Genomic DNA, 26,961 nt, shown 5'->3' on the forward strand with positions numbered 1-26,961 from the left:
GGGATGATATTTGGAAAATGAAGTCCCGCGAATTTGACAACATGTTTATGAGCCATTCTAAGACTCAACAATTTGTGGGGAAAATGTTCTACATTATTGACGGGAATCATCGCTAGTGTGTGTGGATGAAGTGCATCAATGAATGCTTCCAAGAAGATCTTGTCTATCACATCAATGTTCTGGTTGGACATGTACATGCGAGAGGATCTCTAGATGTGGCAAGGCTTGTGATAGCTTGCCACAAAATTAATGCATAAGTACCTCTCCTTCTTCAATCACTTTTAACAATTTGTGTTTTGCAGGCTGGGACAGTTTGTAGTGCAGAAACAAAGCCTAGTACATAATATCGAGCAGATCCCAATCTCAATGAGGATGCAGTCTGCAGCCACTATGGTGATGATTTAGCATCACTTATTTGGCATCAACGAGGTCATCAAGATGCCAATAGATGGTACAAGAATTTAGTGGCTTTTATGACAACTGTGTGGAGTAAGGTATGTTCTTCCAAGTATACTTCTTATCATAGAATGTTTGTGTTGTCTTCAGCCATTGGTGAAGGTTAAGCAAGATGCATATGCATAGTCGCATCGAGCTGAAAATGATTAAGAACTCTTGGAGCATTTAGCTGCAATTGACAAGAAAATTAACAACACAAAGAAGACAAAGGTAAAGAAATTACTTAGTGTGGCTGACCTTTGATGCCCAAAGGAGTGGTTTGATATTATAATAGAGATTTTTTGTCATGAAAGTAAGTATTGTTTATGTTTACATGAAGGTTACTCACAAAAGTTATTTCTTAGTGGGCAAAACTCCAGATGAGATTATTTACAACATCTCAAAGTCAAAACTTACATATGAGGAACAGATACACATTCTGAACGACCTCAATAGCAGACTCAGGGAAGGAGAAAAAAGTTTGGACAGTATGATGGAGACTGTGAGGAGGATCGTCTACATTTCACAAACTGTATATAAAAGGGAGATGTTTCTAGCGCCTTTCATAGGGGATGATCCTAAGCAACTTCCATTCAAGGACTTCAACACCACTGAGCTTACAAAACTGGGAGAGGACTGGCTGCCAAAGAAGGCCACAAGCACGACTCCATTTGATAAACAACTTGGCCAACCTTACTTTATGTGTCAAGCGGCTTTTAGGTAACATACAATTTTTCAACTATACTCAATTTGTTTATATTCTATTATAGGTATCTCCAATATAGAGGCCTTCCTCTCGAAACACCGGTATGCACACGACTCCTGAGGCATGGTGTAAGAGATGGAGGCATGTACCCGACAACAATGAAGTTTCCAACAGCAATAAAGCGAGCTTGTCCTTGGGAATTTGAGATGCTAGATTATACACCAACTCACCGAGAGGCTGCAAGAGGCAACAATGAAAACGTGCCAGATGACAAAGATGATGGCCATGAGAATGTTGACACTATTGGTGCCAATGGCAAGGAGAGTGAAGATGAGAACGACTTGCAAGAAATTCCTCCAGACAAAGTCTAGCAAGAGAACCAGAACGTCAAAGAAGTTCTACTTCGACGAAAGCGTGCAAATCCATATCTAGAGGAATTAGTCAACAATGATGATGATCGTCCAAAATGTCCTCGTAACCGAGGAACTTCTCGAGGTATATTTCTCTTAATTCTCTCCTTTTCTTAATTCCTCAAAATGGTTGCAAGAAAAACTGTCAGGAGTAACTTCATTCCAGCTCGTCTTGATGCTCGAGAAGAGGACCTGGAAGAACTTACATCTACCACACGCCACATGACGGTATGTAAATTTTTCTTAAGTTCACATTTTATCTTTGTCTTCTCCCCCTGGATTCACCTTGTTTCTCCAGTGGCATTCCGTGGTGAAGTTGGGATCTTTATTGGCTCCTACAGTTCATTGATGGCATCTTTTGAGGAGGATGCTGAGAATATAGCTATCCTGCAAAAGTGGGAGTGCTTTTGTTAGAAGATTCATAGGTGGCCGCTCAAGAGCACAAACTTCATGTTCTTTGATATGCCAGATGGTCTTCCAGACGCTAATGATGATGTCCCAAGCTAGAACAACCTGACTGAAGACCACTTGAAAGATGCATTCCTTTTGGCAGCAATTCTCCTTCACACAACTGGTCAAGTTACCTTCATTCTCCTGAATGACCCCCATTGGATGTCCTACCTTATGAGGTATGCAAGTCGAGTCAACTTCAAGAGGTTAGCTTTCCGGGTGCATCATGGATAGTGTTGGGGTCGAGACCAAAGGCGTCCTAGACATGCCAGAGAAGGTAAGAAATCATCTTCTGTTTTGGTTGTCTCTAAAGTTTTATTATTCAGGTTATGATGTGGACCTACCATGTGTTCTGCAGAAGAGAAAATGACAGTTTTGGTGATAGCGAGCGTGCTGCAAGGGTTTTGCTAGGGTATGATAGCTTTACTGACATCATACCAAATCTCATAGACAACAAGATTTGCAACACATTGTCTGGGTATCAGTTCCGATCTCCATCGGCGATGCATGTCCTACTTGAGCTTTATTGCCCAACTAGGGGTGTTGTCATCGATTGTAGGTAATGGTTCGATAGTCGAAGCAGCACGTGACTTTGGTAGATCGGTGTTTGCGATTGAAGAACATGAGTTCTTCAAACGCCGTCTTAGAGGTTTTCATCCTTCTCTATCAGTTGCTTCTAGGAGGTAATTTATGATGTTTTAAAAACTTATAAATAATATATATTTAGTTTTCTAGAAGTCTTCCTAGGTATGCATGGCACATCATATGCAATGTGTAAATTGAGCAGTGGTATGAAAAATCTATTTATTAATGATACATTAAAAGACAATTGAATGCATCCACTTGCAATGAGAAAGATATGTCATATGTCAATGTGATAATGATTGTGACATTGACAGTGTCAGTGCAACAGATAGTGACAATGATAGTGTTAGTGACAAAGACAGTGCCAGTGTTAGAGATGACAAAGTTACAGTATCAGTCTGTCAAATTTCATAATTACTAGTATTATGAGTTTATTATCTATAAGTAATACAATTTTGTTAATAAAAAAAAGGCGAGAGGGAGGGGGATGGATAATATCATAGTGTAAGAATTATTAGTGGCTGGAATTTTCAGTAGGATGGCATAAAAATACCACATTCAACACTTGTGGATGTAGGATTTACTAATGGAATATTATTCCTCACTATGAAATGATAATGATTATGTGTTCTTAACTCTTTCTTGATTTTTTTATACATCCATTTATGCACACCTTCCACACTAGTTCTTGGGCAGTTGTGACAGTGTTCTAGAAAAGTTTTTAGACCCATACAACCTTCTATTTTATTTAAATAAAAGTAGCAGATGGGACACTGGAGATAATATGTGTTCATTCTTTCAAAAGTTTCAGCCATATCAAGAGCAAGGTCTTGAAGAAATATCTGGCATCGCTCTTGAAGCACATGAGGCAATCCAGTTTTAGTAGCAACATCTAGAACATTATTTAGAAGAGGGATCTCTTATTCAGTCACACTTGGGGCTACAAAAGAAAAAGCTTCACAACAATTGTTGTGTGGAGGGAAGGGTGAAATGTTGGTAGAAGTTGGAGACGAAGGTGGAGACTCATATAAAATACATGGGGGTTAAGTGTGAATAGCAATAGCATTTTCCCTAGCCATTCCTACACTCTAAACAAATTGAAATTTCAATGTTGAAAACATCCTTTGTCGGTATTTATACTAACAAAAGATCTAGGGGTTCTTGAAAGTTTAAATTGTCAATCTCAAAAATGGTACTTCAGAATTATAACAATGTCAAAACCACTTGTATATATAATAATATCTTTATACATGCTAGAATAATATCATTCTTGAAAATATAAGATTCTCCACTTTACTCATAAAAAATTAAACTTTTGAAAAAACTATGCATGACTTTCACATTACATTAAAGGGTGGCCTAAATATCCTATATTCAGCACTTACTAATGCAATGTTCACTAATGGAATATTATTCTCCACCATGAAATCATAATAGCTGTGTGTTTTTAATTTTTTCTTGATTTTCTTATATATCCACGCGTGCACACCTTCCAAACCCACTCTTGGGCATTTGCGACAATGCTCAATAAAATTTACCAAACCCATGCAACCATCTATCTTGTTTAAAAAATGTTGTATATAGAACACTAAAGATAATATGTATCTACATTAAGCTCCTATGCCATATCTAGAGCAAGATCTTGAAGAAAATATTGACATCACTTTTGAAGCATTGGAGGTAATTCAACTCTTTTAACAACATCATAAGGAAGGAATTCTTATTTAGTTCCACTTGAAGTCACAAATGGAAAAGCTTCATAACAACCCTCAAAATGAAAAAGAAGATTGTTGCATAGAGGTGAAGGTGAATTATTAGTTGAGATTGGAGATGGAGGTGGAGACTTATATGAGAGGCCTTCGAAACCAAAAATAAACTTTTTCCTAACCATTGCAACACACAAGAAAAATTAAACTTCCCAGTAATAAGAATTCTCTAATTAATATACTATATTTCAGTCTCAAGAATGATGTTTTATTATTACATGACAATATATTGAATCATAATTGTCAATCTCAATAATTTCAACCTATTATGAGAGACAAGTGGTTATAGGGTTTTAGAAGCTAAAAACTAGCATATAATTAATACGTAGCCTTATTTTATATAGCTGGCTTGCCATATATAATAATGGCAAATACACACAGGCATGTAAGTATGCCTTTTTGCAAGATTACCTTTCAATATCAAAATCATATATAGATTTAACTCTTTGATTTGTCCATATCATATATCTTTGCAAAGACAAAACATATCAAAAAGAATAAGATATATATAAAATTTTACTTTTTTTAAAATAATATTTTAGTGAATTACAAAAGCTATTATAGAGTGGATTTATTAATGCTTTCCACTGTGCTATCCATTTCTTCTTTTTTCTTGCTCTAGATTGTTGTTTCGGAAGTAACAGGAGCATTTTTATCAATAGTGACAGTGGTCTTCACATTCCCGGATGGGTAATAAAGACTAAGCGTGTAATATAGAGATTGTGGTAGTGAAACAAAATTAACATTCTCACATTTCTGTATGCTAGAATTACTTACAGATTTTTTGTCTTCCTTACTTCCCATCTTTGTAAACCCTAAAGAATGAATGAGTGAATTAGTGTTTCGAATTATTTATATATATCTGGTCAATTATTGAAATGTTAAAATGTTGAAATGTACAATAGAAATTTTAGGTTCATTTGAACTTCAATATTCCCATTTTATTTGGAACCAATAAAGCCCAAAAATTTCTATGGGTTCAAATGAACTTCTAATTCTAGAAATTGTATAAACTGTATTAGAAAGATTCAAAAAATAGAAATCTCTCTGAACCATTGATACTTAAATTCATAAATTTCAAGTTCACCAAAGAATAACATTTTTCTAACTTAATATTTCCTTATAAGACTTATGGTTGACTATGTTGACTAGCATTGACTTGAGTTGAATTGAGCTCAACTTGTGAGCTCAACTCAACTTTGGACCATCCCCCTTTAGGGTGTTTATCATGAGATTGAACATGTGAAGCACTTGGACCAAATGCAAAAGCTAAATGGCATAGATATCATTCACAGGGCTAGCATGTCCTCAAGTCTGGAATAGGACTTATGGAGATTGTAAGTGAAACTCCTCTAAGTGGTCAAAAGTGTAGTTAAGTGACTAAAGTAAAATGGAAAATTTAGTTGTTTACATTCTGCTTATGACTACTTGACTCATTGGGTGGAAGTTAATGCTCTTGCTAATGCATTTGCAACTATTACTAGATACTTCCTCCTCAATTGAGTGGTGTTCTAACATTCTTATCCTAAGTAAATTCTTTCAGATAATAGTTCCACATTTATGGCTGAGGCATTTTACATTTTGAGGTCTCGATTAAAGATACACCACACTTTTATGAGTGCTTATTATATATAGTAAGATGGTTTGGTTAAGCAGCTCATTTAGACCTTTGAAGGCATGATCGCAAAGTATATGAACTTTCAACTTTCGAATTAGAATGGTTATTTACCATCTCTTTTGTATACATATGTCATATGGGTGCAAAGTTCTATTGGTGCTTCACCATATAAAGTTCTATAGGGTCATGATCTGATACTACTAATGAAGTTGAATTTACCTTCCCGATTGCCATGAACTACTAATGTTAGGTCTTGTAATTAATATTTGACAAGCTTTCTTCCACTTTTCTAAGCAGAGTCTACCGAACATTTTGGCCACATACAAGTGGGACAACAATGGCAGTATAATGTAAAAAACCAACTCCCTAAGATGTTGTAAACTAAAGGATTCCTAAAAATACGACCGAAATGATAAGGAGTTCATCAAATGAGACCGAGTCCAAGATCGAGTCCGAGACCAACTTTGAAACCAAGTTTGAGATCAAGTCTAAAACCGAGTCCAAGACTGAGTCCAAGACCGAGTCCGAGACCAAGTCCGAGACTAAGTTTAAGACCAAGTAGTTCAAGACCAAGTCCGAGACAGAGTTAGAGACCAAGTCTAAGATCCAAGATTGGGTCCAAGATTGAGTCTAAGATCGAGTCTGAAATAGAGTTTGAGGTTGGGTATAAGATTGAGTCCGAGACCAAGTTCAAGGTCGAGTCTGAAATCGAGTCTGAATACTAATACAAGTTGTGGGGTGAAAGCACAAAGTGTGTGTTTCCCAAGGGAGCTACAGAGGGTTTCAAAAGTATAATAGAAATAGTGAGGTCCAGGAATAAATCTTAAAGGAACTCTTTAGTGGTGCTTCCAAACTAACTTGAGGTTGAGACTGGGGCTTAGAGGCTTTAGGTGGGAATGAGCATGGACTCGGGTGGTGCCAGACAAACCACCCAAGGAAGTGCTCAAAAGCAACTCCCACTCCCAGAAGGGAAACTAACTAAAGTGCTCCCAGCTCATATGGAATGATGCCCCACTTAAGTACCTTGTGGTTTATTGATCCTCGCCCTTCCTAGAGCTTGGGCTTTCCCTTTGGGATGGAAGTGGGGGAATAAAGATACCTATATCAGGCTATTAGGCCATAGTGTTTCCCCCCCGTGTCCTGAAGCAAGTGTTGCACCTAAGGCTTGAGATTTAAGGTGTCCTCTGATCAAGTCTTAAAGTACCAAGGGATGTTATCAACCTGGAGGCTTGGTGTGTTTGGTTGCTTATGCCTATGGGGAGTGCAATAGAACCTTAAGTCTAGTCTAACCTAGGGAGGGGGATTATGAGAGAATTTGGGAATTTGTGGATGGATAGATAACTCTCTATTACTTATATAGTGAGTTGTTGAAACTAAGTAGGACCAAGTAGGAGCTAGTACAATAGGCAGAAACCTTGGTGAGGGAATTTAACTAAAGCCAAGGCCATGGTGGTCGGATAGATGAGGTAAGCTAACAAATTAAAAAGGAAAAATTTGTGGTTTATAATTTAGTATCAAAGCCTTTTCCTTAATTCTAGCGAAGGACAAAGACAGATTGTTGAGAGATGGGTAAAGCAGGGTGTAAAAGGAACCAAGGTAGAGATGGAACCTTTGATTAATTAAGAAGCTATGGATGAGGAATCTTTCAATGAGAAAGACGTTAGTGAGGAAACTTCCAAACAAGAGTCCGATGGTAAAGTTTGATTGTCCAAGGCTCTTGTCACGCTTTAGCTTGTGTACAAAGGTCTTTAGTAGGGCATTGATTTGTGCCAATTATCCTCAATTATCCTGAAGAGGAAGAAAATGCAAAAGACTATAGATGTTGGTAGTTGCACAAGGTGTGGACCCTTTGGCAAGGACTGAGGTGGAACCAAACAAAGTCGAACAAACCGAAGTGGAATTAATCCCTTAAACAGTTCCCAAGTACAAAAAGCCCCATCAGTCTTCAAGAAAGTAAATGACTATAAGGTGGTAGAGGATTGGTTTTACAATATAGAGGATTACTTCCAAGCGTTGTAATTACCAAATTTGAAGAAGATCCCATGTGTGAAACCATACTTGGCAAATAATGCTAAATCTTAGTAGAGAACAATAGAGGCTAACGAAGGACTAATGGCCACTTAGGAAATGATGAAGGTGAAGATTTGCCTGATTTACGTTCCTTCAAATGCTACTTTGCACCTAAGGGATTAGTTGAATAAGCTGAAACAGATAAAAACCATTCAAGAGTATGTGAATGTGTTTATGGCATTCATGGCATTCATGTGAATGTGTTCAGAGGATCCTTGTCATGGACATAGGCCTTGAGCAAAGTTACATTTGCTCTCTTTAACATACAGTTTATGTTTTTTTAGTTTTTCAAACACTTTTGTCAAGTATTCGGCATGCTCTTTTAGCATCTTCCTATAGATCAAGATGTTTCAATATAGATACCCACAAAATAATCTAAATAGAGTACAAAAATGTGATTCATCAGCGCTAAAAATGTCATTGGTGCATTATACAGCCTAAAGGGCATCACTAAAAACTCAAAGCTTCCATACCTTGTCTGACAGATTGTATTTTTGACATCTTCCTTTACTACCCTGATTTGAAAGTATCCTGACCTTAGGTCAATCCTCGATAAGTATTTTGCCTTTCCCAACCTATCAAACAAGTCCTCAATCCTTGGTAAAGGGTACTTCTTCTTCTTTGTATACTTGCTGAGCAACTGATAGTCTATGCATATGCACATTGAGCCATCTTTCTTTTTCATAAATAACACCAGCACCTCATATAGCAACTTGCTAAACCTAATATACCCTTTTTCCACCAATTCCTCAAGTTGACACTTAAGCTCCTTGAGTTCCTTTTCGTTAAACCAATAGGGGGGAGGAACCACTTCCTTAGCACCTTCAACCAATTAAATTTTATGTTCTATAAGTCGAGTGGGGGGTAACCCTGCCAGTAACTCCTCTGGCATGGTATCTCAAAATTGATTTAACACCCATTAGATCACTAAAGGTATTTCTTTTATTTCTACCTTTGTGTCACTCCCCATTGAGAGTAAACACAAAAATGCTGCCTTAGTTGCTTTAGTGAGTTGTCCTCTCGTGAACACCATATTCAAGCAGGAGTCTTTGGCCTTACATTGCCCTACCTTTAGATCCTGGGCCTCCACCCTAGATTATTTTCCCCAAGCATTCGTCAATATCACCAGGTTCCTACTTTATCCATGCAAAGTTATTATAAATTGATTGAACCAATCCATCCTAAAAATTACATCAAATTCCGCCATGTCTAACATGGTGAAATCCATATCTACTTTTTATATATCTACTTCGACTCTTGTTTGTCGAAATACTTTATTTGTGCTTTTACTACCTTGAACAAACTCTATCATCTTTGGTTCACCCAACTACTACACTGTTAGTCTGGCTTGTTGGACTATATCTGTAGCCACAAAATTATCCGAGCACCCATGTCAATTAGAATCTTAACAAAGTTACTTCCGAGCTTCCCTTAAAAGGCTAGTAAATATCGCGAATAACTCTTTATCAAAATTGTTCGTGTAATAAGTAATTTTGAGCTAGGGATTGGATTATATACCTCAATTTAGATTTCACCTGATTTAATGACCATCTTGGCTTTGGCTTTCTTTGGGTAGGGACATTCTCTCAAAATGTGTTTTGCTTCACCGCAGTTGAAGCATATATTGTTTCCCATACTACTAGCAGACTTATTCTTCTTGTCAATGGGTTTGTCCCTCTTTGCTTGATTCCCCCATGTACTTACTTACTGGCCACTGGATTTACCTCTTTAAAACTCTGAGGACTCATTTTTAGATAAACTCTTCTTGAACTTCCCTTTGCCATATGTCCCTTTTGGTTTTGCTCCTTTGCTAAATATGGACCCTAACCCCGTCCTTTCACATGTTATCATTGAAAGTTGCATTCAATGCTTCTTTGTAGTTGGTCAGGTTCCAATGCATCATATCACCTCAAGCCCATGTTTGTAAATCTAATATGAAAGCATGGAATGCATCCATATCACCCATGTCTATTGAGCAACTAGTAGTCTATACACATACACATAAATTTATTTTTCTTTTTCACAAATAACACATACAAGCTTACATTTGGTATTAGATAGGTCTCAGATTCAACTCCGTTGGTTGGCTAAGGGAATCACACCACATATTGATTGATATCTGGTAGGTCCAATTTGCTCCCAGTTGGGCTCGACCCAAGGGGTAGGATGTCAAGAGAGCGGGGCTCTCGGGAGAGCTGCAACTCTCAACTTCCGTTCACGAGGGTGTGAACTTATAAAGAAGTATGGTGGATTGTAAGCAACTAAAGGGAACGATTCGAAAGACAATCCATAAAGGTTCAAATATAAAGAAAAAGGGCCCATGAACAAGAGTGCACCCCTTTTTTCAATCGGTTAAAGGTCTTGGGATATTTGGAGTTAAACATCCTTGGGTTTGAATAGTTCTAGGTTGGATGACCTCTTGGGAAGTCCAAATTCATGAACTTATAGGGATAAACCATTACCTTGGCACCCTTGACTAGCTTGATTTTATGTTCTATCGATCATGCAAGGGGTAACCCCGTTGGTAACTCCTCTTATATGGTATCTCGAAAATGGTTTGACACCTACTAGATCACTAAAGGTACTTTTTTTATTCCCGTTTTTTTGTCACTCCTCACTGAGAGCAAGCACAAAAATGTTACCCTAGTTCCTTTAGTGAATTGTCCTCTCATAGACACTATGTTCAAACAGGAGTCTTTAACCTTACTATAACACATGTAATCATGGGATGAGATTTGGATATATTGTCACCGTGGATCTTTAGAATTTCAGGGGATAAATGGGGATAAAATAGCCACTAAAGGCTCTCTCATCAAGCAATTACCTCTTTTTCAATTAGCTTAAGAGGAGAGAAATAAGGTGCGCTACACTTACATTGCCCTACTTTTAGATTCTGAGCCTCCCTAGATTGTTCTCCTTGGGCATTTGTCAATACAACCAAGTTCCTACCTTATCTATGTAGGGCTACCACAAACCAATTTAACCAATCCATCCCGAAAATCACCTCAAATCCCACAACGTCTAACCTAGTGAAATCTATGTTTATTTTCCCTATCCTTACTTTAACTTTTACTTATCGAAGTACTTTATCGGTGCTTTGGTTACTTTGAATAAACTTTATAGTTCTTAGTTCACCCAGCCATTATATTGTTAATCCAGCTCGGACTATGTTTGTAGCCACAAAATTATCTAAAACACCTATATTAATAAGGATATTAACAAAGTTATTTTTGAATTTCCCTCGAAAGGCTAGTAGATGTTGCAAATGACTCTTTACCAAAGTTACTTGTGTTATGAATAATTTTGAGCTAGGGACTAGATCATATACGTTACTTTAAATTTCACCTGACTTAATAACTATATTAACTTTGGCTTTCTTCGAGATATTCTCTTGAAAAGTATCCCACTTCACTGCACTTAAAGTATATGTTATTTCTCACACTATTAGTAAATTTAACCCTTTTATCAGTGGGCTTGTCCTTTTTCACTTGACTCCCTTACGAATGTGTCTCAATGATGGACTTCTTTGATAATAAATATTTCCTTTTTACAACATTAATTTATTATATCACAACATAAAAAATTTATCGCCTAAAAGATATATCTAACCTTTTTATCCCAACAAACAAAAAATCTTGTATCATGATTGTGAAATGCTGTGCTAGTAACATATGCCCAATGCATGTATCTTAACAAATATTTGATACAATACCAGGCACAAAATCATCTAGTGGAATTTAATTCTATCTGCAACAGTGCAAAACAATAGTCTCCATGATGCAAAAGATTTGCTTGCCAAATTGCCATATCAAACGTTGCTGTATTGGAACACAATGATTGCTGCAACTTGGGCATCTTTCTGAAATAATGAAAATGTTTGACGAATGTGGGTGGACAACAGTGTTGACTGCTCACTTCCACCAGGCCAATCAAACGAAGCTCTCCCATAAAAATCAATGACGTAGTACCAGACGAGATATGCTTTGTGCTCGTGTTGCTCGCTTGTAGCCACGCGGCAATGTACTTCCAGTCGATGATGATGGCGGATTTTACAATCCAGTCCTCGAAGTAAAACTACTGCTGCGTTCTAGACATGCTTTCGCGATCCTGGCATTTGAGCGAGGCTAGAGATCTCATCAAAGCCATGCCTTTCAAGGCGGATGCCTCGGACTGGAGGTGCTTGCTAGGAGCTAGCAGGTCGCCGAGAACGATTCAGCCCAAGTAGACGTTCCTCAGCAGGACGTACCCGACTGAGCTCGCGGCCTCAATCTCGAGAACCAACTGTGACGCTCGAGCAGCTCCACGATCCATGACTTTGCTCTCCCGGCACGCTTGGAGGAAGCTCGTCCACACGGACGCGTCCGGGACGAAAGGCATGCTCGCGATGAGCTCCTCCGAGTCTCGCAACCGGCCGGACCGAGCGAGCGCGTCCACCATGCAGCTGTAGTGCTGCTTGGTCCCTCGCAGCCCAAAGTCACCGATCATCGAAACGAGGCAGCATCGCCCATCCTCGGCTTTTCCTCGACGACTGCAAGCGATCAAGGCCGAGACGAAGCACACCTCGTCCACCATATCCAGCAGCTTCATCTCTCCAAACACGTCGATGGCTTCGCGGTAGCGGCCATTGTGAGCGTTGGCCGCAAGAACAGCGGCCCAGGCCACCATTTCTCGATCTGGCAGAGTCTCAAAGATGAGGTTGGCGCTGCCGGGATCACAGTTGTGAGCGTAAGCCGTGAGCATTGCGTTCCAGGAGACGCTGTCCCGCTCGGGCATGTTGGAAAAAAGGAGCCTGGCTTCGGTGACATGCCCGTTCTGAGCATACGCCGATAGCATCGAGTTGGAGCACACAAGATCGTGCTCCGGGAGAGCATCAAACATTCTCTTCGCGTCATGCAATCGTCCAGCGCGAGAGAATGCGGCCATCATGGCGGTAGAGAGCACAAGATCATGCTCGGGAATGGACTGGAACACCCCCGCGGCTTCTTCAAGTTGGTGGAGCTTTGCTCCTGGGATTTGGGAATAGGCTGTGAGAATCGTGGTCGCCGAGACGATGTTCCTCTCGGGCATTCGATAGAACAGCTCCCCGGCTTCGTGTAGGCGATTGCTGTCGACGTAGCCCGAGAGGAGAGCGTTCCATGAGATTAGATCCCTCTGCCGCATTCGATCGAACAAGAGCTTGCTATCGTCCACTCGGCCGTTTTGTCCGAACAGTCCCAACATCGAGTTCGACACCACCAGATTCCACTCGGGCATGGACTCGTAGAGTGACAGAGCTTCTCTCAGAGATCCCCTGTTTACAAGAGCGCTCACCATGGCTGCCCATGCAAAGAGATTTCTTTGTGGCATACCATCGAACAGTAGCTTTGCGTCCTCCAAATGCCCATTTTGGGCATAAGCTCCGATCATAGCCACGGTGGTGACAAGATTGTGCTGATCCATCCGATCAAACACAGCCTTTGCTTCCTCTAGTTTTCCATTTCTTGCAAATGCTCCCAGAATTGCCGTGAACGTCACCACATTCCACTCCGGCATTCGATCAAACAACTCTACGGAATGTCGGGTTTGGGCAAGTACTGCTAGCATGGCGTTCCACGTTACCAAGTTTCGCTGTGGCAGCAAATCGAAAAACTCTTTAGCCTCGGTAACGCGACCATTTTGAGCGTAGGCTGTTAGCATGGCATTGATGACCACCTGATCCCACTCAGGCATCCGGTCATACACATCCTGAGCTTTATCAAGATGCCCATGTCGGGCATATGCAGCGAGCATGGCAGTCCAGGCCACAACGTTCCGGTCGGGCATGGAATCGAAGAGAGCTTTGGCGCGAACAAGATCTCCGTGCCGCGAGTACGCAGAGAGCATCAGCACCCATGAGCAGCAATCCGCGCCGCCGCTGCCCACGATCGTGTCGAAAGCCTCCCGGGCGTGGTCGAGGCTGCCACACGCAATGTAAGTCTCGATCACCTTGTTGGCGATGAAGGCGCTGGAGCGAAGGAGCTCCGGCGAGACAATGGCGCGGAGCTCCTTGGCACTCTTGCAAGATTCCATGAGCGCCAGATCCATGGCGCAAAAGTCTACATTTTCGAGCTAAGTCAAGCTTAGTCCTTGAGGAAGAAGCCAATGTGGAAACGTGTCGGATCCCGACAAACGCTGTAAGAGATCTCAAAATACAATTGTTCGACTACAATTGAAAGAAAAGTTCTAGTCCTCTTTCTCGATTGCCGAGCTATGGATGAGGTCACGGCACTGTGATTGCGCACGGCGACAAACCAAGACACCTCTCTCTAGAGTATGGCTCCAAAACGCTCGCTCGCCATAGCTTTCGATCAATCCAAACGAGAGTTTGTTATGAGGCACAGGAACAAGCTCCGTCACGAGAGGAGGAGATTTGTACAAGAAAAGAGCTAAAACGACACTAGACATTGATGGTCGAGGCTGCCCAGCTCGTCCCTTTTCCAAAGCTGCTCGATCCCCGCGGCGAGTACTTCTTGGCCAATTGATCCACCTTGAAGGTCGCACCGCAAATCTGGCCCTTGCTGTCCACGCGGGGCATCGGCTTCATCTCGTTGAGGGGGTGCTCGTAGCTGTTCAAGCCCACCACGCTCGCGAAGAAACATCCTGGAGTTTTGGCTGATCAGATCATCGCTCTCTAGAGAAAATCGTGCAAACCTTGCGGGAAGGGAGCGAACGATTGACCGCAGCCTTCCTTGAGAAGCGTCGCATTGTCCGAGAAGCAGAGCGATCCATCGGCGGCAGTGCCCCAGAAGAACGGGACCTTGCCATGGGAATCCTGATCAAGGCGAAAGAAAGGGGGAGTTCTTAGCTCGAGGATCGATCGATCGAGGGAGAAATTGCTTACGCTGGCAGTGAAGACTCCTCGGGCCTCACGATCATACAAGACAAAGGCGAACTGGCCACGCAAATCTCGCACGACTTGGTGCGCCGGATATGGTTCTCTGTCGCGCAGAGCCCTGTAGGCTTCGATCACGAACAGCACCTCGCTGATCGATTTGGGGAGGCCATACGCTTGGCGCAGCGTGGGGAGATTCTCCAGCATGCCCTCGAAGAGGCAGAAGATGTTATCCACAGCCGCGAAGCTCCTGTAGCATGGTTAGAAGCTAAGCTTCCAAGAACACCGGAAGAACTTACCTGGGCCTCAGGAGAGCTTGCTGCGAGTGAGAATAGATCATCTTGCAATTCTTGTCTGCTTGGATCTGGACGGCCTGAGGGAACGCCCTGACGAATCCCTCCGCGAGCTCCACCGCGCTGCTGCCATTGGAGCTGTCCTTCGGATTAAGCTCCTGTGGAGCTTCCGCCACGGATTTGTGAAACACTGCCAACATGATTACCGCTCGATCGAATCCCTTTCCCTGATCGCCTGCGATTTGCCCACGCAAATCACGAGAAGTTTACTCCCACGCACCCCTCGGATCACCAAAACCTTGCGTGGCTATGGCGACCGCACAAACGCACGAAGATTCCCTCTCTCCCCAAAGCTCTGGAGCCCTCTTTTAAAAGCGGGAAGATTCGGCCAGAGATTCTTACCAGGCTTTACCTTCACATCTCTTGATAAAGTTTATAGTGGAAGTTACCAAGGCATTTTCTCTGTTCCGGTTGCCTCTTACCGGCAGCTGGATGCCCTAAACTGGCATTTGGGGGTGGGTGGCAGGGCCAGTGGAGAGAGGGACCACGGCGGCCAGCAGCCAGGCGGCCGGCGAGGAGAAGCCGTGCCGGGATCGATTCTCGTTGTGGTTACGGCCGCATTGCCTTGACCTTATCCAGCATGATTGTACATAAGGTGAAACGTGATGTTGACAAAAAATTTCAGTGTCACGATCTCGATCCAAATGTGGGACCCAGGGATAAAAAAATCTCTTCCTTTGCTTGTTCTAGCTACGTCCAACCATCGCTATAGTGTTGGGTGATCAACTATCTCGCTAACAAGCCACTGCTTTCACTGAGAGTTGAACTCAGGACCTCCCGCTTACTAAACGGGTGCTCTGACCAACTGAGCTATGAAAGCTTATCGAGATGGCCTTTGCTGGCAGGTCGAGAGCTCAAAGCTCAATTATGCCGAGAATGGGCAATCCACCAATGCAAGGTTTTTGTTTGAAACCATGCCTATTTGCAACATTTTCTCCTGGTCTGTGATCCTCAAGTCTTACTCGGGATCCGGGCAGATTGAGCAGGCTAAGCAATTGCTCGACGCAATGCCCGAATGGAATGTGCTTATCTGGAACACGATGGTTGTAGGATAAGCCCAAACCGGGAATGTTTCGCGGGCAAGGCCACAATTTGACGAGATGCCCCAAAGAAATCTCGTCTGCTGGACTTTCGATGATAACTCTCCTTCGCGGAGTCGACGCTCCAGGCAATGCCAGAATATGCGCTGGTGACGTGGAATTCCATGCCCCAGGTGTATGCCCAAACGGCTGCTGACGGAAGTTTTTGACGGAACGCCCGAAGTAAAAGTGATCACATGCAGCACAATGCTGACGGTATATGCCCGTGCCGGGCATTTGGATCCATGTTCCAGTCAATGCCGGAGCAAAACGAGGTGTCCTGACGCGATATGCCGAGAATCTTGAGGTGTCAAATACTGTTTGACGAGATTCCAGAGCCAAACATCGTGACTTGGACGATCATTCCGGGCATCTCCGAGATGCCGAGAGAACGTTCAAGCACGTCCCTTGGCACGATGCAGTCGCGCTAAACGCAATGCTTCAGGCTTACGTCCTCAAAGGGAGAGACGACATGGTTTGACAAAATGGGATTTGCTTCGAGCGGGCATTTGCATTTGCACGATGCCACGGAGGGCCTTCCTCGACCCTGCTACAGGCTTTTGCAGATCAGATTCGCGAGAAAAACCTTAGATTTTATGCCGGTTCCGATCCGCGGATTGCCTGCTGCTCTTATGATACTGTCCAGCATGAGCACCGACGAGGACATTCACGCCTATCGAGATCTCCGACGCGCCTGCCTCCACGTCTAGACATCCAGCGGCCACACGCTGGGAGCTGCTGCGGGCGATACCCTCGCAGCCCATCTCGTCGGCATGGCGATCGAGGCGGCGCCTTCTAGACCCAAGAGCCCTAAAACCTATCTAGGGCTACAGCTGTTTCGTTGGCGCGGCGGCGGAAAAGAAGCGCTTCGAGGATCTGGGAGCTCCGATCGGCTGCAATGGCGGCGCGCCATCAGGCAGTGGTGCCATCGCGATCATCGTCGGGTGACGACAGCCTGTGGGCACGGGTGAGCAACAAGGTCGTGCAATCGTCGCTGTACCACAAGTCGAAGCGCGCATTGTCCAGCGCCTCGTACGCCAGCAAGAAGCTCATGTTTAGCACCGGCAAGGCCGCCTGGATCGCGGGGACGACGCTGCTGGTTTTCGTGGTGCCGCTCATCATCGAGGTGGACAAGGAGCAGCAGCTCGCGGAGCTCGAGTCGCAACAGGCAACGCTGCTCGGTGGCGCTCCCCAGCAGCCCGGACCACCGTGAATGAGGCACGTAAGTTCTTCGTTCCCTTGTTCTTGTTCTTCTCTCGAGGATGATCTCTGGAGCTTTGCTCGTTCCTTGTTCTTCTCGAGGATGACCATTTGATCTTTGCTTTCTTCCACAGGAAATGCGAGAGAGTTTTCAGTTTTCGCTGTAAAGAAAAGGAGAGAAAGTGACTTGGCAAAGGTTTGTAGTGGCGCAGGTCTTCCCGAGGCATAGTAGAAGTCTAGAGCATTCGAGGTGTAGTTTTTCCCTGTGCTTTTCTCTTACAGCTCTTCCGAGTGATTGATTCAGTGTGCGGACTCCGCTTTTCCTGCGGGGTGGTCCTTTCCTTTTGACAAGTTCAACGCAATAGTGTAAATCTCTAGTGGCCGGCAGCAGCAATCGCATCTCCAAAACATGCGAAGTTCTTCCTGCCGTTTGCGCAACTTGCCTGGTAGGCTGGTACACCAATATTCCCAATTTGCTCCTTCGGGCCGGAAAAGTATGGAAAAGTACCACACCCAGAGAACAATAAGAGTGATGGACCAAACGAGCAGAAGAGAAAGCAAGAGATTCCAAAGAACCATTATACCTTGGAAATAGCATCTCGTTTAGCAGCCGTTGGATCCCTCATGGCTCAAGTCGGGATTAGGTCAAAAGGCCAAGGCTAAAAACATAACGCCCGACGGCATTAATTACGCCCCTAGGCGGTGACGTGCCGGAGAAGACCGACACGTGTCGCCTGTGCCGACGCGGCGGCCTGCTATTTGCGGCGCATGATCACGAGCGCGGCGGGCCAATCACAGGCCGCCGACGTCCGGGCCTCGTACGGAGAGAGGTTAGGTCTGTACGGCCCGGTAGTCCCTGCCAGGCTGGCACATATTCCGGGCAATTCCCAGCCGCCATCGCCAAAGGGGGGTTTCCAAAGAGTTGGACATGGCTCCCTATATAACTACCTCGCCCTGTCGCCCAGTGCTATCGTCAGTGATTGGGAATTTTTCTTTTGTGCGTGAGTGGCTTCTTCTTCTTCCTCTCCTCTGGGATACATTCCCATAGTGGGTGATTCTTTGGGCGATTCTTTCTCCGCTTCTTTTGATTCGTGGCTATGGAGGAGAAGAGGGCGAGGGATGGGGACGAGGAAGATGAAGATCCCCGGGAGTGTCTCAAGAAGCTGTGTAGAGGGCTGGGGATCGTGGAGGAGGAGCACCATGGCCTCGCGTTGGATGAAGAGGGCAACCGCGAGGTGGCGCTGGAGGAATCCAGCCTCGCGCGCGAGGAGCTCCTCTCGGGCGTGATCAAGAGCCTGGAGGAGGAGATCAATCTCTCGTCTGGGTCGTCGTCGCCGGCGCCGGTGGAGCAGCAGCAAGAGGAATCCTGCCAGGAGATCTTCGCGACGAGCAGCCGGCTGAGCTATCTCCTGGAGGCGTCGGACGACGAGCTGGGCATCGCGAGCCCGGCGCTGTCGGAGGCGGATCTCTCGTGCTCGTTGAGCGAGCAGCAGATCCGCGCCAACACCGCGCTGGATCTGCTCGAGGGCGAGGTGATCAGCCTGGGCTTCCCCGAGTTTGAGGAGGAGTGGATCCGCAGGGCCGTCGCGACCATGGAGATGGTGATGGAGTCTTCTTCAGTGGAGTTGGATGGCTCTTCCACGGTCGCGGGGATTGAGTCGCCATGTCAGCCACTCCTGGTCGAATCGTCGGGCTCGTTGTGATCTCTCGCTTCCTCGCAAAGAAGAGGAATTGGATCGGCCCTTGTGAATAGTAGGAAATTTTTTTACTTTGCTTTGTATTGACTTTTAACTCCGGCACTGACAATAGAATGCATCAATCAAAGATGAGGTGGAGTGGAGAGTGGATCATCAAACAGGTCACACTCTCTCTCTAGCTGGAAGAGATTTTTTACTCCAAATGTCCTGTCGTACAATTGGCCAATCCTGTCGTACGATTACTTGTGTGGTGGAAATTGATTAGCGGTTATGCGTTCTCAACTTTACTTGGCGCATTGAGGGAGCGCCAAGATCGAGTTATGGAGACGCGACGATCTGGAGGATTTTCATTAGAGAGCTATCACTATCACTCACCATAGAAACGAGAGAGATCAAATCTGGGCGTTCACGACACGGAAAAGTTGGAGAGTCTCGCGGGAAGGAAACTCTCGATTTTCGTCGCTTTGACTGGGAATCTGGAAATCCTCGCCCCGCCTGAGGTACAAACACGCGTAAGTCAGTAAAACGGAGAGAAAAAAGAGTAAAAGATGAAATCGAGGATTCACTCACACTGTAAGATTCGCTGGATTGATTCGCCTGTGAGTAAGGTGGCCCACGCATGCTGCATTGGAAGACGGCGCGACGAGACGAGCGATTTTGGGTCCTTGTTGCCGCCCGCCCGAAACACCTGCGAGATGGAAAACGCAGTGATGACAACTACAAACGACGAGGAAGACTAGAAAAAAGAGATTAGAAAACTTAGATGGGAATGGGAATCGAATACCTCGTGGGAAGAAGCTACACATGGTGCTTGGCCCAAGTCGCACGCCTTGGAGCCTCCATGGAAAGTGCGTGCGTCGTCCACCACCAACACCAACGCTCCCTTCCCTGGAATGAGAAAAATGCCGAGAAAAATGCGCTGCGTCCCCCGGACTATCCATTTGTCAAATCCTGTCACCCCGCCTCCTGCAAGCTTTGCTGCTCTTCTGCCTGTTCCACCAACCAGTCGGCCCGTTTTGCGTGGGTGCTGGCCAATGAAAGTCCAAAATCCCGGTGCGTATCAATCCTGTGTGCCTCTGTCTCTGTCCCTTTCTCTGGCCCCGTGGCGATCATTCTGTCTCGTGAAAGGCGGGCGGGCGGGCGGGCGGAGCCAAAGGTTTGCAGTCCAGACACGCACTCTGCATGGGCGCATCCTGCACAAAAGCCGTTCGAGAGAGCGTCAAATCTCTAAGTTTGCATGAAGTCTTACCTCCCGGGGAAAGCTTTGGACATGTTGAACAAGCAATTACATTCCCAGGCAGCGTACGCGCTGTCGTTACGCAACATTTTCGTGGCTCGTTGTCACCCGCTCCATCCATTCTGTTGAGCCGAGGGACCAGACAACGGGCTTACTTCCAGATTCCTAGCCTTTGCCACTTTCCGGACGCTGCCAAACAGGAGCACTAGATAAGCCTCTGCTGCGTCGCTGTCGATGACCAGGGACTTACTGAAAATTCTTCATCGAGCTGTCACGGTCCGGAAGCAACCTGGTTTCCGGCATCAAATCGGGTACCGCCTGTGAAGAAGATTCGAAGAACAGAAACGTGGTCACGCTTGTTGTACGTTTCTGGTTTCCTGGCCAGCCTGGTTCACCAGCTTGCGCAGCCCGTAGTCCCTCAACTTCTGAGAATTCAGCTTCTTGATGGCGGACAGGTACTGAGCAGCACCAGACGGCATCTGATCTTTGTTGGTCTTGGTTATCGGTTTTGACCCTTCTTTGCGCTTCAAGACTTCGAGAGCTTCTGCTTGGACCTCTTCAAAACAAATATTTATGCGTCAGTAACTACTAAGAAGCAAATAAAGAAATCACGCAGACCGGATGTTCCTCTCGCGGCACTAACTGCGAATTCTCGCTCCGTGATTGCTTGAGGCCAGTCCTCAACGCATGTCATGTGTTTCATGGCCATCTCGTAAGCCTTTGAAAAGATCGAAACAGTCAGGGACAAGGAAAGCTAGCTAATAAATAGAGTCCCTTACTTTCACAGCGTTGGAGAAGAAAAAACTCCTCGAGCAGGCCCTCGCAAAGTCCATCCATTCTTCCGCAGATACAACCAGCTCTGGATATTCCACGCAAAAGGTCTCTCGCAGTATCAAGGTCTCGTAACGAAGAACAAATTGTTCCTTTCACACGAACAAATTTTCGGCTTTAGATATGAAAATCAAAGAAGCTACCTCAATGTCACAGGCTAGATCGAAGCAGCATTGGAGGAAGTCGAGCAGCTCCAGCTTCTCTTCGATAGGGATCTGCGCGGCGGATCTCAAGCAGGCGCTGGAAGCCTCTCGGAGCATTTCTTTCACGGTGGAATCGAGACCAGGGTCCAGCATGACGCGCAGCTTCTGAAACGCAAGATCATACCTGCGAATCCAGACGCTGCATTGGCTCCCGCAAGAGCGATCAAGACCTTACCTCCTCGACATTACGAGCGACGCGAACCTTTGCATCTCCATCGCAAGCAAGCGCCTTGAATCCGCCATTGCCGCCAAGAAACAAGAACTAGGGTTTATACCCCATCAAAATATTTCTTCTTCGTTTTAAAATCCCTCTCCCAATTCTCTCGCGCGCTTGGGAATGGAATCTCATCGTCAAGGAACGAACTCGATCTCTCCTCTCTGCAATCCCTTGAACACATTCAATCCGCCCACGGCGCCAGCGCTGAAGCTCCCATCGATCACGAGGCTATGGCCGCTGATATACTTCGAATCATCGCTGGCCAGGAAAAGCGCGGCCTTGGCCACGTCCTCGGGCGCCAGCATCTTCCTCAAATCCTCGCAATTCTCAGAGCCAGGGCAGGATTTCTCATCCCGGATCTCGAGATGCCTGAGATGCCGCCCCACAGAGCACAGCAAATCCGTCAAGACCCCATTGGGTGTGATGCAATTCACGCGGATGCCATAGTGGGCGAGCTCCAGCGCGCACGTCTTGACGAGCCCTAGAATGGCGTGCTTGGTGATGGTGTAGGGGTGGAGCGCGAGGCCGGCCACCATAGCCGAGACGCTGGCGGTGCACAGAATCGACCCCTGGACGTGCTGCTCAATCATGACGCGCGACGCGTGCTTGATCCCCAGCGCCGCCCCTCTCACGTTCACAGCGTAGAGGAAATCCAGCTCGGCCGCCTCCATGGAGGAGATCGACGGTGATGGATGCCGCCCATTGAGCACGCCGGCGTTGTTGTGCATCACATCCAGCCGTCCAAACTCGGACACCGCGGTGCGTACCGCGCGGACTATGTCGGCCTCGCTGCCCACGTCGCAGTGCACGTAGCGGCATACCGCCGGGCCGCCGACCTCAGCCTCGAGCCGGGCGCCCGACTCGTCGTCAATGTCGGCGATGACCAGCCTTGCGCCGTTGGATGCGAAGAGCCGCGCCGTGGCGGCGCCGATGCCGTTGGCTCCGCCGGTGATCACCGCGACCTTGTCCCGGAGGAGCTCTTGCCTGGAAGAAAGAAATAAAATCGCTCCAGCATGCATTCCTGGCCTGATTCACCTGGTGTGCTGTTGTTGGTCGTGATTGATTTTCGTGGAGAAGAAGAAGCGCCCTCCTCTTTTGGATTGCTGCCTAATTCACAGGGATTGGATTCAGATAGATGGTTGCGTACTTTTGTTCCAATCCAAGTACCTCAAGAGCCTCCTCCCAGACAATATCATACTCGCGTCTTCACTCCAATTCGTATCGCTCCTCTCCAGAGAAGAGAGCTGTGGTCACTCGCGCTTATTGCTCGATCGCTGCGAGATATCTGTCGACTAAAAACCCGAATCACTCCAAAGTCTGTTGCTGCTGCTAGCGCTGCCGCGGCTGTAAGAGCGGCCATTATCAAAGCTCTCGCGACATGCTCCCCATTAATACGAGAAGTAGAAGAAGAAAGACTAGTAAAAGAAAAGGAGATGGAAAGACACAAAAGGGCTCTCTGTTCCTCGACGATAGAGACTCGGAGCTCTCTCTCAGGCTTAACAAAATGCCTGACACACAGCCCGACAAGGACCGAGAGAAAAGCCCACAAAACTCGAGAGCTTTGCTTGGATCGAGAAGGAAAACTTCGCGCAAATCATGCCCGACAAAGCCTCTCTTCCAAGCTCGCTCACGCTTTCGGCGTCCTTGTGTGTGTCTGATGCGCATAAGTCTTCGTTTTCCTGCCGCACTGTTTTGCCAGACGTGTGTAAGTTGACAGTGCATTAGAACTAAAACAATCGGATTCATGGACATCAAATGCTCGGCTTTGCTACAATCAAATCGAAAGCCATGGACGATAACTCTTGTACAACACAACCAAATCAAAAGCTTCTAGAGAGTTAAAAGGTGGTACAACTTTCGTCAAAAGAAGCTCGACCCTTTCACCACCATGTAGAAACCCTGGTTCATCACAAAGTCCGTGATCTTCTGGTAGAACTTCTCCGTGAAATGAACTCCATCCCAGTTCATGTGCTTCGACAGGGATTTGCACACCGTGGAGGTGCTGCAGCCGCATCCGGGCTTGCTCGCGTCGCAGTTGTAAGTCCCCGACCCCGACCCACAGCACGCCTGCAGCTTGCTGGCCGGATCAAAGCCGTAGTCCTCCGGGCTCTTGTACATGGTCAGCGCCGCCGCGAACACATCCCCATACACGATGTTCTCACCGGCATCGATCCCCTCGAGCATCGCCATCAGCGCCTTGTTGAATTCCATGCTCACCTTGCTGATCTCCTCGAGGCAGCCGAATCCATCGTACTTGGGACTGGATCCCACACTTTGCTGCAGGTAGAGCGGCAGGCACCCCTGCGGCGGGAGATTCATCACCAGGAAGCTCTTGATCCCCTCCTTGGCGAGACGGTTGATCCCGTCCTCGATGGAGCCGATCACGTCGGGGATCTTGGCCACGATGGCGCTCGGAGAGGAGCCGCCGATGATCATGTAGTTGATGTCGTTGCCGCCGATGAGTATGATCGCGACGCCGGATTCCACCGTGCCAGTCGAGGGGAAGTGCGAGGTGGCGTGCGAGGAGGAGCAGTCCTTCTTGAAGTTGACGAAGCTGTCGATCTGGTGATCCAGGCTGATGCCGCTGGGGAGCGTTGGGCTCGCGAAGTCCTCGTTCGCGGTGGCGCCGGCGATGGCGAAGTTGACGCCCTTGGTATAGTCTAGATTCTTGTTGCTCCCGTCGTCGTAGGGTGGCAAGAACTGCGTGCCAAAGTTGTCCATGGCGAAATCTAGCCATAGCCTCCCGTCGGAGAACCTCCCCGTGGCCTTTTTGAAGTACGTCATGCCATACGGGAGCTTCACCACCCCGCCCGACATGCTCTGCAAGTTTCCCGTGTCGGACAGCGAATCTCCAAACGCCATGAAGTATTTGGCGGCGTAAGTGGTCTGAACGCAAAGGATCAGCGACAAAAAAACCAAGATCTTCCACTCCATTGCCACTGCTTGCTCAAACCCCAAGGATTACTATCAAGTTTATTTTTAGTGTTTTACAGAAGTAACACGATCTCTTTGAACGGCTGTGATTTGCCAGAAATATTCTATTTTCTCGTCTTATTTATAACTTTGTGATTTAAAGGTAAACACAATGCTTTGAACTATGTTTTAAAGTTGAGGTTTTGGCCAAGAAAGGGGAGCCCCCCGTCGTCACAGGAACCTCTTGAGATAGGAGCTTGCGCTCATGTAATCGATGTGAGGGTAAAGGTGGGACGCGCTCACGTCGTCACTGATGTCGAAGTTGGAGCACTCACCCTTGTAGAAGACGTGATAGAAGATGGAGAGCGCCTCGTTTTTCGGTGACGGTGGTCCTGGAAAGAGCGCTCGCGATTAAACAAAAGAGAGAACGACAACAACACGTCAAACCCACCTTGAAGATCTCTGAGAAAGTCCTCCTCGGGAATGTGACACTTTACCAGCGTCACACCGCTCATCTCCTCCCACATTTCGACGACTTCCTTCTGCGACAGGACGTTGGCTGGAGGGCGAATGTAGATCGTCTTGTTTACCGCCCTGGGATCGTCCACAGTGCTCAACGCGTATCGCCCAACATCCGCTTCCACGACCCAGACCACTGCCGAAAGAAGAAGAAAAGAGAGAGCTCAGTCTAAAAGCACTGCAAGCCATGAATGCATTTGGCAGACCTTTGGCTGTCCCGTCTCCATAGATGAAAGCTTTCTCCTTGGGAGGCATGAACTGAGCGAACTGCGCGAGTGAAGACAAGAAGTAACCAGCGAAACAGTTTGCCGACACGAAAGTATGGGGGATCCCGGCTGCCTCCACTGCACGCCTCACCTCTCGCTTCGACTCAAAGACGTGGTTTCCCGGCTTGAGAGCGTGATGCATCCGGTCGGGATCCATTCCAAACTCCGAAGGTAAAAATCTCTGCGGCACGCACCAAACTTCAGATGGATACCAATAAATTGGCACGGACCTTTATGTTCCCCGCCTGCTTGATGGCCTCCACCAGCTTGAGTTGAGAGAGCAGCCGATTCTCTGCCATCGCCGAGACCACCACGTCTACTTGCTTCAGAGCGGCCAACAAACTGTCGTTGTCATCAAGAGATCCCTGCTAGCCAGAGAGAAACGAACAGTCAGAAAAGAAAAATTGCAAGCCAACTGTTTACCTCCAAGAGCTTGGCCCCCTGTGCCTTGAATCCTAATACTATTTCCACCCGCGTTATGTCGTGAACAACGTCCGGCCGCACGAGGAGGTACGTTGGGTGATTTAAATCCAGCGAAGCTTGAGCCATGAGCCTGCCGATGTATCCTGTGCATCCAACAACTAGAACTCGACTCTTAATTGGCTCCATACCGACGCTTCTCAGCTAAAATCTATCTATCTATATGGTCTTTTGATCACAGGAAATGGACGAGCTATAAAAAAGGCCCCAGCACGACCAAACGAGCAGACAAACAAGAAGGCAGACAATGTGAAGAAAAAGAAAAAGTAGAAACATGACTATTATGCACGCAAGTTTCTAGTAGAACCTTCTCTTTGTTCAAAGTTTCTACTTAGTCCTTCGAAGCTTCTACTTTAGTTCTTCGAAGAACTTCTTTGATCTTCTCGTTGCTCACAACTTTCTTGGAACTTCTTTGATCTTCTATGGCGGATTGTCACTTCGAGCGAGTGAGAATTGGAAGAGTTTGCTCGACGATCGAAACATATTGGTCAGCAGCACATTATACATACGGAGTGCTTTCCTCCTGAGCACCAGTTTCGTCACTCGAGCTCCCCCATCTTGGTGTGTCCCCGGAAAGCTCCCAGCAACCCCAGCTCTCGGGCATCGCTCTGCATGGCCGAGACGAGCACCTCGGCCTCGATCAAGTACCTAGCCCGTGCGGAAAATCCACCACGCAGCAAAATTGCTGCTTGAGAGGAACCAACTTCCAGTCTCTCGTCATAGCAAGGCCGGATCGAAGCTTTCCTGCGCCAGGAGAATCCAAACGAAGCCTGCTTCTCCTGGAGTTTGAGTGAGAACCATGGGGTGGAAGAGCTCCAGCGTCGAGTCCGTCTGGCCATTGTAAGCATACGTCTCAAGCATCGTGTTCTAGGCCACAGCCACTGCAGTCACTGTGTCAAGGCCATAGTCCAGGCCATCTGCGGCATCTCCTCAAAGACCGACTTTGCACGCTTGATTGCCCAGTCTGGGTATAAGCGGCCAGTAGCGACGTCCACGATACTACATTGGCGCCGGGCATGGAGGGAAAGACCGCTTGGCCTCCTCGACATGCCCGCGCCGAGCATACGTCGCCGAGA

The 26,961-nt window shown here is 46.3% G+C and overlaps 6 protein-coding genes and 1 non-coding gene across 10 annotated transcripts; all 7 read right to left on the reverse strand.

Moving 5' to 3' along the window:
• Positions 1–12,252: 12,252 nt before the first annotated feature.
• On the reverse strand, positions 12,253–14,103 carry LOC112344197 (pentatricopeptide repeat-containing protein At4g02750-like). Its single transcript, XM_024668506.1, has one exon. The coding sequence runs from the start codon at positions 14,101–14,103 to the stop codon at positions 12,253–12,255; it is 1,851 nt and encodes a 616-aa protein (XP_024524274.1).
• A 263-nt stretch (positions 14,104–14,366) lies between these two features.
• Positions 14,367–15,508, reverse strand: LOC9655334 (stem-specific protein TSJT1). Its single transcript, XM_002963759.2, has 4 exons — positions 15,190–15,508; positions 14,900–15,140; positions 14,710–14,830; positions 14,367–14,658 (listed from the first exon to the last, which is right to left on the reverse strand). The coding sequence occupies exons 1-4, from the start codon at positions 15,381–15,383 to the stop codon at positions 14,456–14,458; spliced, it is 759 nt and encodes a 252-aa protein (XP_002963805.1). The 5' UTR covers positions 15,384–15,508; the 3' UTR covers positions 14,367–14,455.
• Positions 15,509–15,989: 481 nt separating this feature from the next.
• Positions 15,990–16,063, reverse strand: TRNAT-AGU. The gene has a single exon. It is a non-coding gene; the product is annotated as a tRNA-Thr (tRNA).
• Positions 16,064–19,272: 3,209 nt separating this feature from the next.
• On the reverse strand, positions 19,273–21,733 carry LOC9643624. 3 transcript variants are annotated; one of them, XM_024666307.1, is made up of 9 exons: positions 21,666–21,733; positions 21,431–21,614; positions 21,236–21,379; positions 21,075–21,174; positions 20,707–21,012; positions 20,469–20,645; positions 20,004–20,412; positions 19,790–19,955; positions 19,273–19,714 (listed from the first exon to the last, which is right to left on the reverse strand). In XM_024666307.1, the coding sequence occupies exons 1-5, from the start codon at positions 21,731–21,733 to the stop codon at positions 20,807–20,809; spliced, it is 702 nt and encodes a 233-aa protein (XP_024522075.1). In that variant the 3' UTR covers positions 19,273–19,714; positions 19,790–19,955; positions 20,004–20,412; positions 20,469–20,645; positions 20,707–20,806. The 3 variants fall into 3 exon arrangements, with proteins under 3 accessions (XP_024522075.1, XP_024522088.1, XP_024522083.1); XM_024666320.1 differs by having other exon boundaries at positions 19,629–19,714; positions 19,790–19,907; XM_024666315.1 differs by having other exon boundaries at positions 19,629–19,714; positions 19,790–19,936.
• Positions 21,734–21,744: 11 nt separating this feature from the next.
• On the reverse strand, positions 21,745–23,016 carry LOC9655336 (short-chain dehydrogenase reductase 3b). Of its 2 annotated transcripts, XM_024666282.1 has the most exons (3): positions 22,875–23,016; positions 22,743–22,814; positions 21,745–22,691 (listed from the first exon to the last, which is right to left on the reverse strand). In XM_024666282.1, exons 1-3 carry the CDS (start codon positions 22,901–22,903, stop codon positions 21,842–21,844), a joined length of 951 nt encoding a protein of 316 aa, XP_024522050.1. In that variant the 5' UTR covers positions 22,904–23,016; the 3' UTR covers positions 21,745–21,841. The 2 variants fall into 2 exon arrangements, with proteins under 2 accessions (XP_024522050.1, XP_002963807.1); XM_002963761.2 differs by having other exon boundaries at positions 21,745–22,810.
• A 551-nt stretch (positions 23,017–23,567) lies between these two features.
• LOC9655337 (GDSL esterase/lipase LIP-4) lies at positions 23,568–24,641 on the reverse strand. Its single transcript, XM_002963762.2, has one exon. The coding sequence runs from the start codon at positions 24,639–24,641 to the stop codon at positions 23,568–23,570; it is 1,074 nt and encodes a 357-aa protein (XP_002963808.2).
• Positions 24,642–24,730: 89 nt separating this feature from the next.
• On the reverse strand, positions 24,731–26,089 carry LOC9655338 (bifunctional pinoresinol-lariciresinol reductase). The gene is made up of 5 exons (XM_002963763.2): positions 25,829–26,089; positions 25,636–25,770; positions 25,346–25,586; positions 25,072–25,275; positions 24,731–25,012 (listed from the first exon to the last, which is right to left on the reverse strand). Exons 1-5 carry the CDS (start codon positions 26,012–26,014, stop codon positions 24,852–24,854), a joined length of 927 nt encoding a protein of 308 aa, XP_002963809.1. The 5' UTR covers positions 26,015–26,089; the 3' UTR covers positions 24,731–24,851.
• Between the last annotated feature and the right edge of the window lie 872 nt (positions 26,090–26,961).

The sequence above is a fragment of the Selaginella moellendorffii genome, unplaced genomic scaffold, assembly GCF_000143415.4.
Source record: "Selaginella moellendorffii unplaced genomic scaffold, v1.0 SELMOscaffold_3, whole genome shotgun sequence".
Classification (NCBI taxonomy): Eukaryota; Viridiplantae; Streptophyta; class Lycopodiopsida; order Selaginellales; family Selaginellaceae; genus Selaginella; species Selaginella moellendorffii.

Bases quoted from the DNA above. Each gene is read 5' to 3' on its own strand.
- LOC112344197 (XM_024668506.1), bottom strand. From the start codon at position 14,103: ATGGATCTGGCGCTCATGGAATCTTGCAAGAGTGCCAAGGAGCTCCGC.
- LOC9655334 (XM_002963759.2), bottom strand. From the start codon at position 15,383: ATGTTGGCAGTGTTTCACAAATCCGTGGCGGAAGCTCCACAGGAGCTT. The intron at 15,141-15,189 runs GTAAGTTCTTCC...ACCATGCTACAG, and splicing joins CAAGCTCTCCTGAGGCCCAG to GAGCTTCGCGGCTGTGGATA. The intron at 14,659-14,709 runs GTTTGCACGATT...CCAAAACTCCAG, and splicing joins GTTCGCTCCCTTCCCGCAAG to GATGTTTCTTCGCGAGCGTG.
- LOC9643624 (XM_024666307.1), bottom strand. From the start codon at position 21,733: ATGGCGGATTCAAGGCGCTTGCTTGCGATGGAGATGCAAAGGTTCGCG. The intron at 21,615-21,665 runs GTAAGGTCTTGA...CTGGATTCGCAG, and splicing joins TCGCTCGTAATGTCGAGGAG to GTATGATCTTGCGTTTCAGA. The intron at 21,013-21,074 runs GTCTGCGTGATT...TTTGTTTTGAAG, and splicing joins TGCCGCGAGAGGAACATCCG to AGGTCCAAGCAGAAGCTCTC.
- LOC9655336 (XM_024666282.1), bottom strand. From the start codon at position 22,903: ATGATATTGTCTGGGAGGAGGCTCTTGAG. The intron at 22,815-22,874 runs GTACTTGGATTG...CCTGTGAATTAG, and splicing joins TCTGGGAGGAGGCTCTTGAG to GCAGCAATCCAAAAGAGGAG. The intron at 22,692-22,742 runs GTGAATCAGGCC...TCTTTCTTCCAG, and splicing joins GACCAACAACAGCACACCAG to GCAAGAGCTCCTCCGGGACA.
- LOC9655337 (XM_002963762.2), bottom strand. From the start codon at position 24,641: ATGGAGTGGAAGATCTTGGTTTTTTTGTCGCTGATCCTTTGCGTTCAG.
- LOC9655338 (XM_002963763.2), bottom strand. From the start codon at position 26,014: ATGGAGCCAATTAAGAGTCGAGTTCTAGTTGTTGGATGCACAGGATAC. The intron at 25,771-25,828 runs GTAAACAGTTGG...TCTGGCTAGCAG, and splicing joins AGGGGGCCAAGCTCTTGGAG to GGATCTCTTGATGACAACGA. The intron at 25,276-25,345 runs GTCTGCCAAATG...TTCTTTCGGCAG, and splicing joins TGGAGACGGGACAGCCAAAG to TGGTCTGGGTCGTGGAAGCG.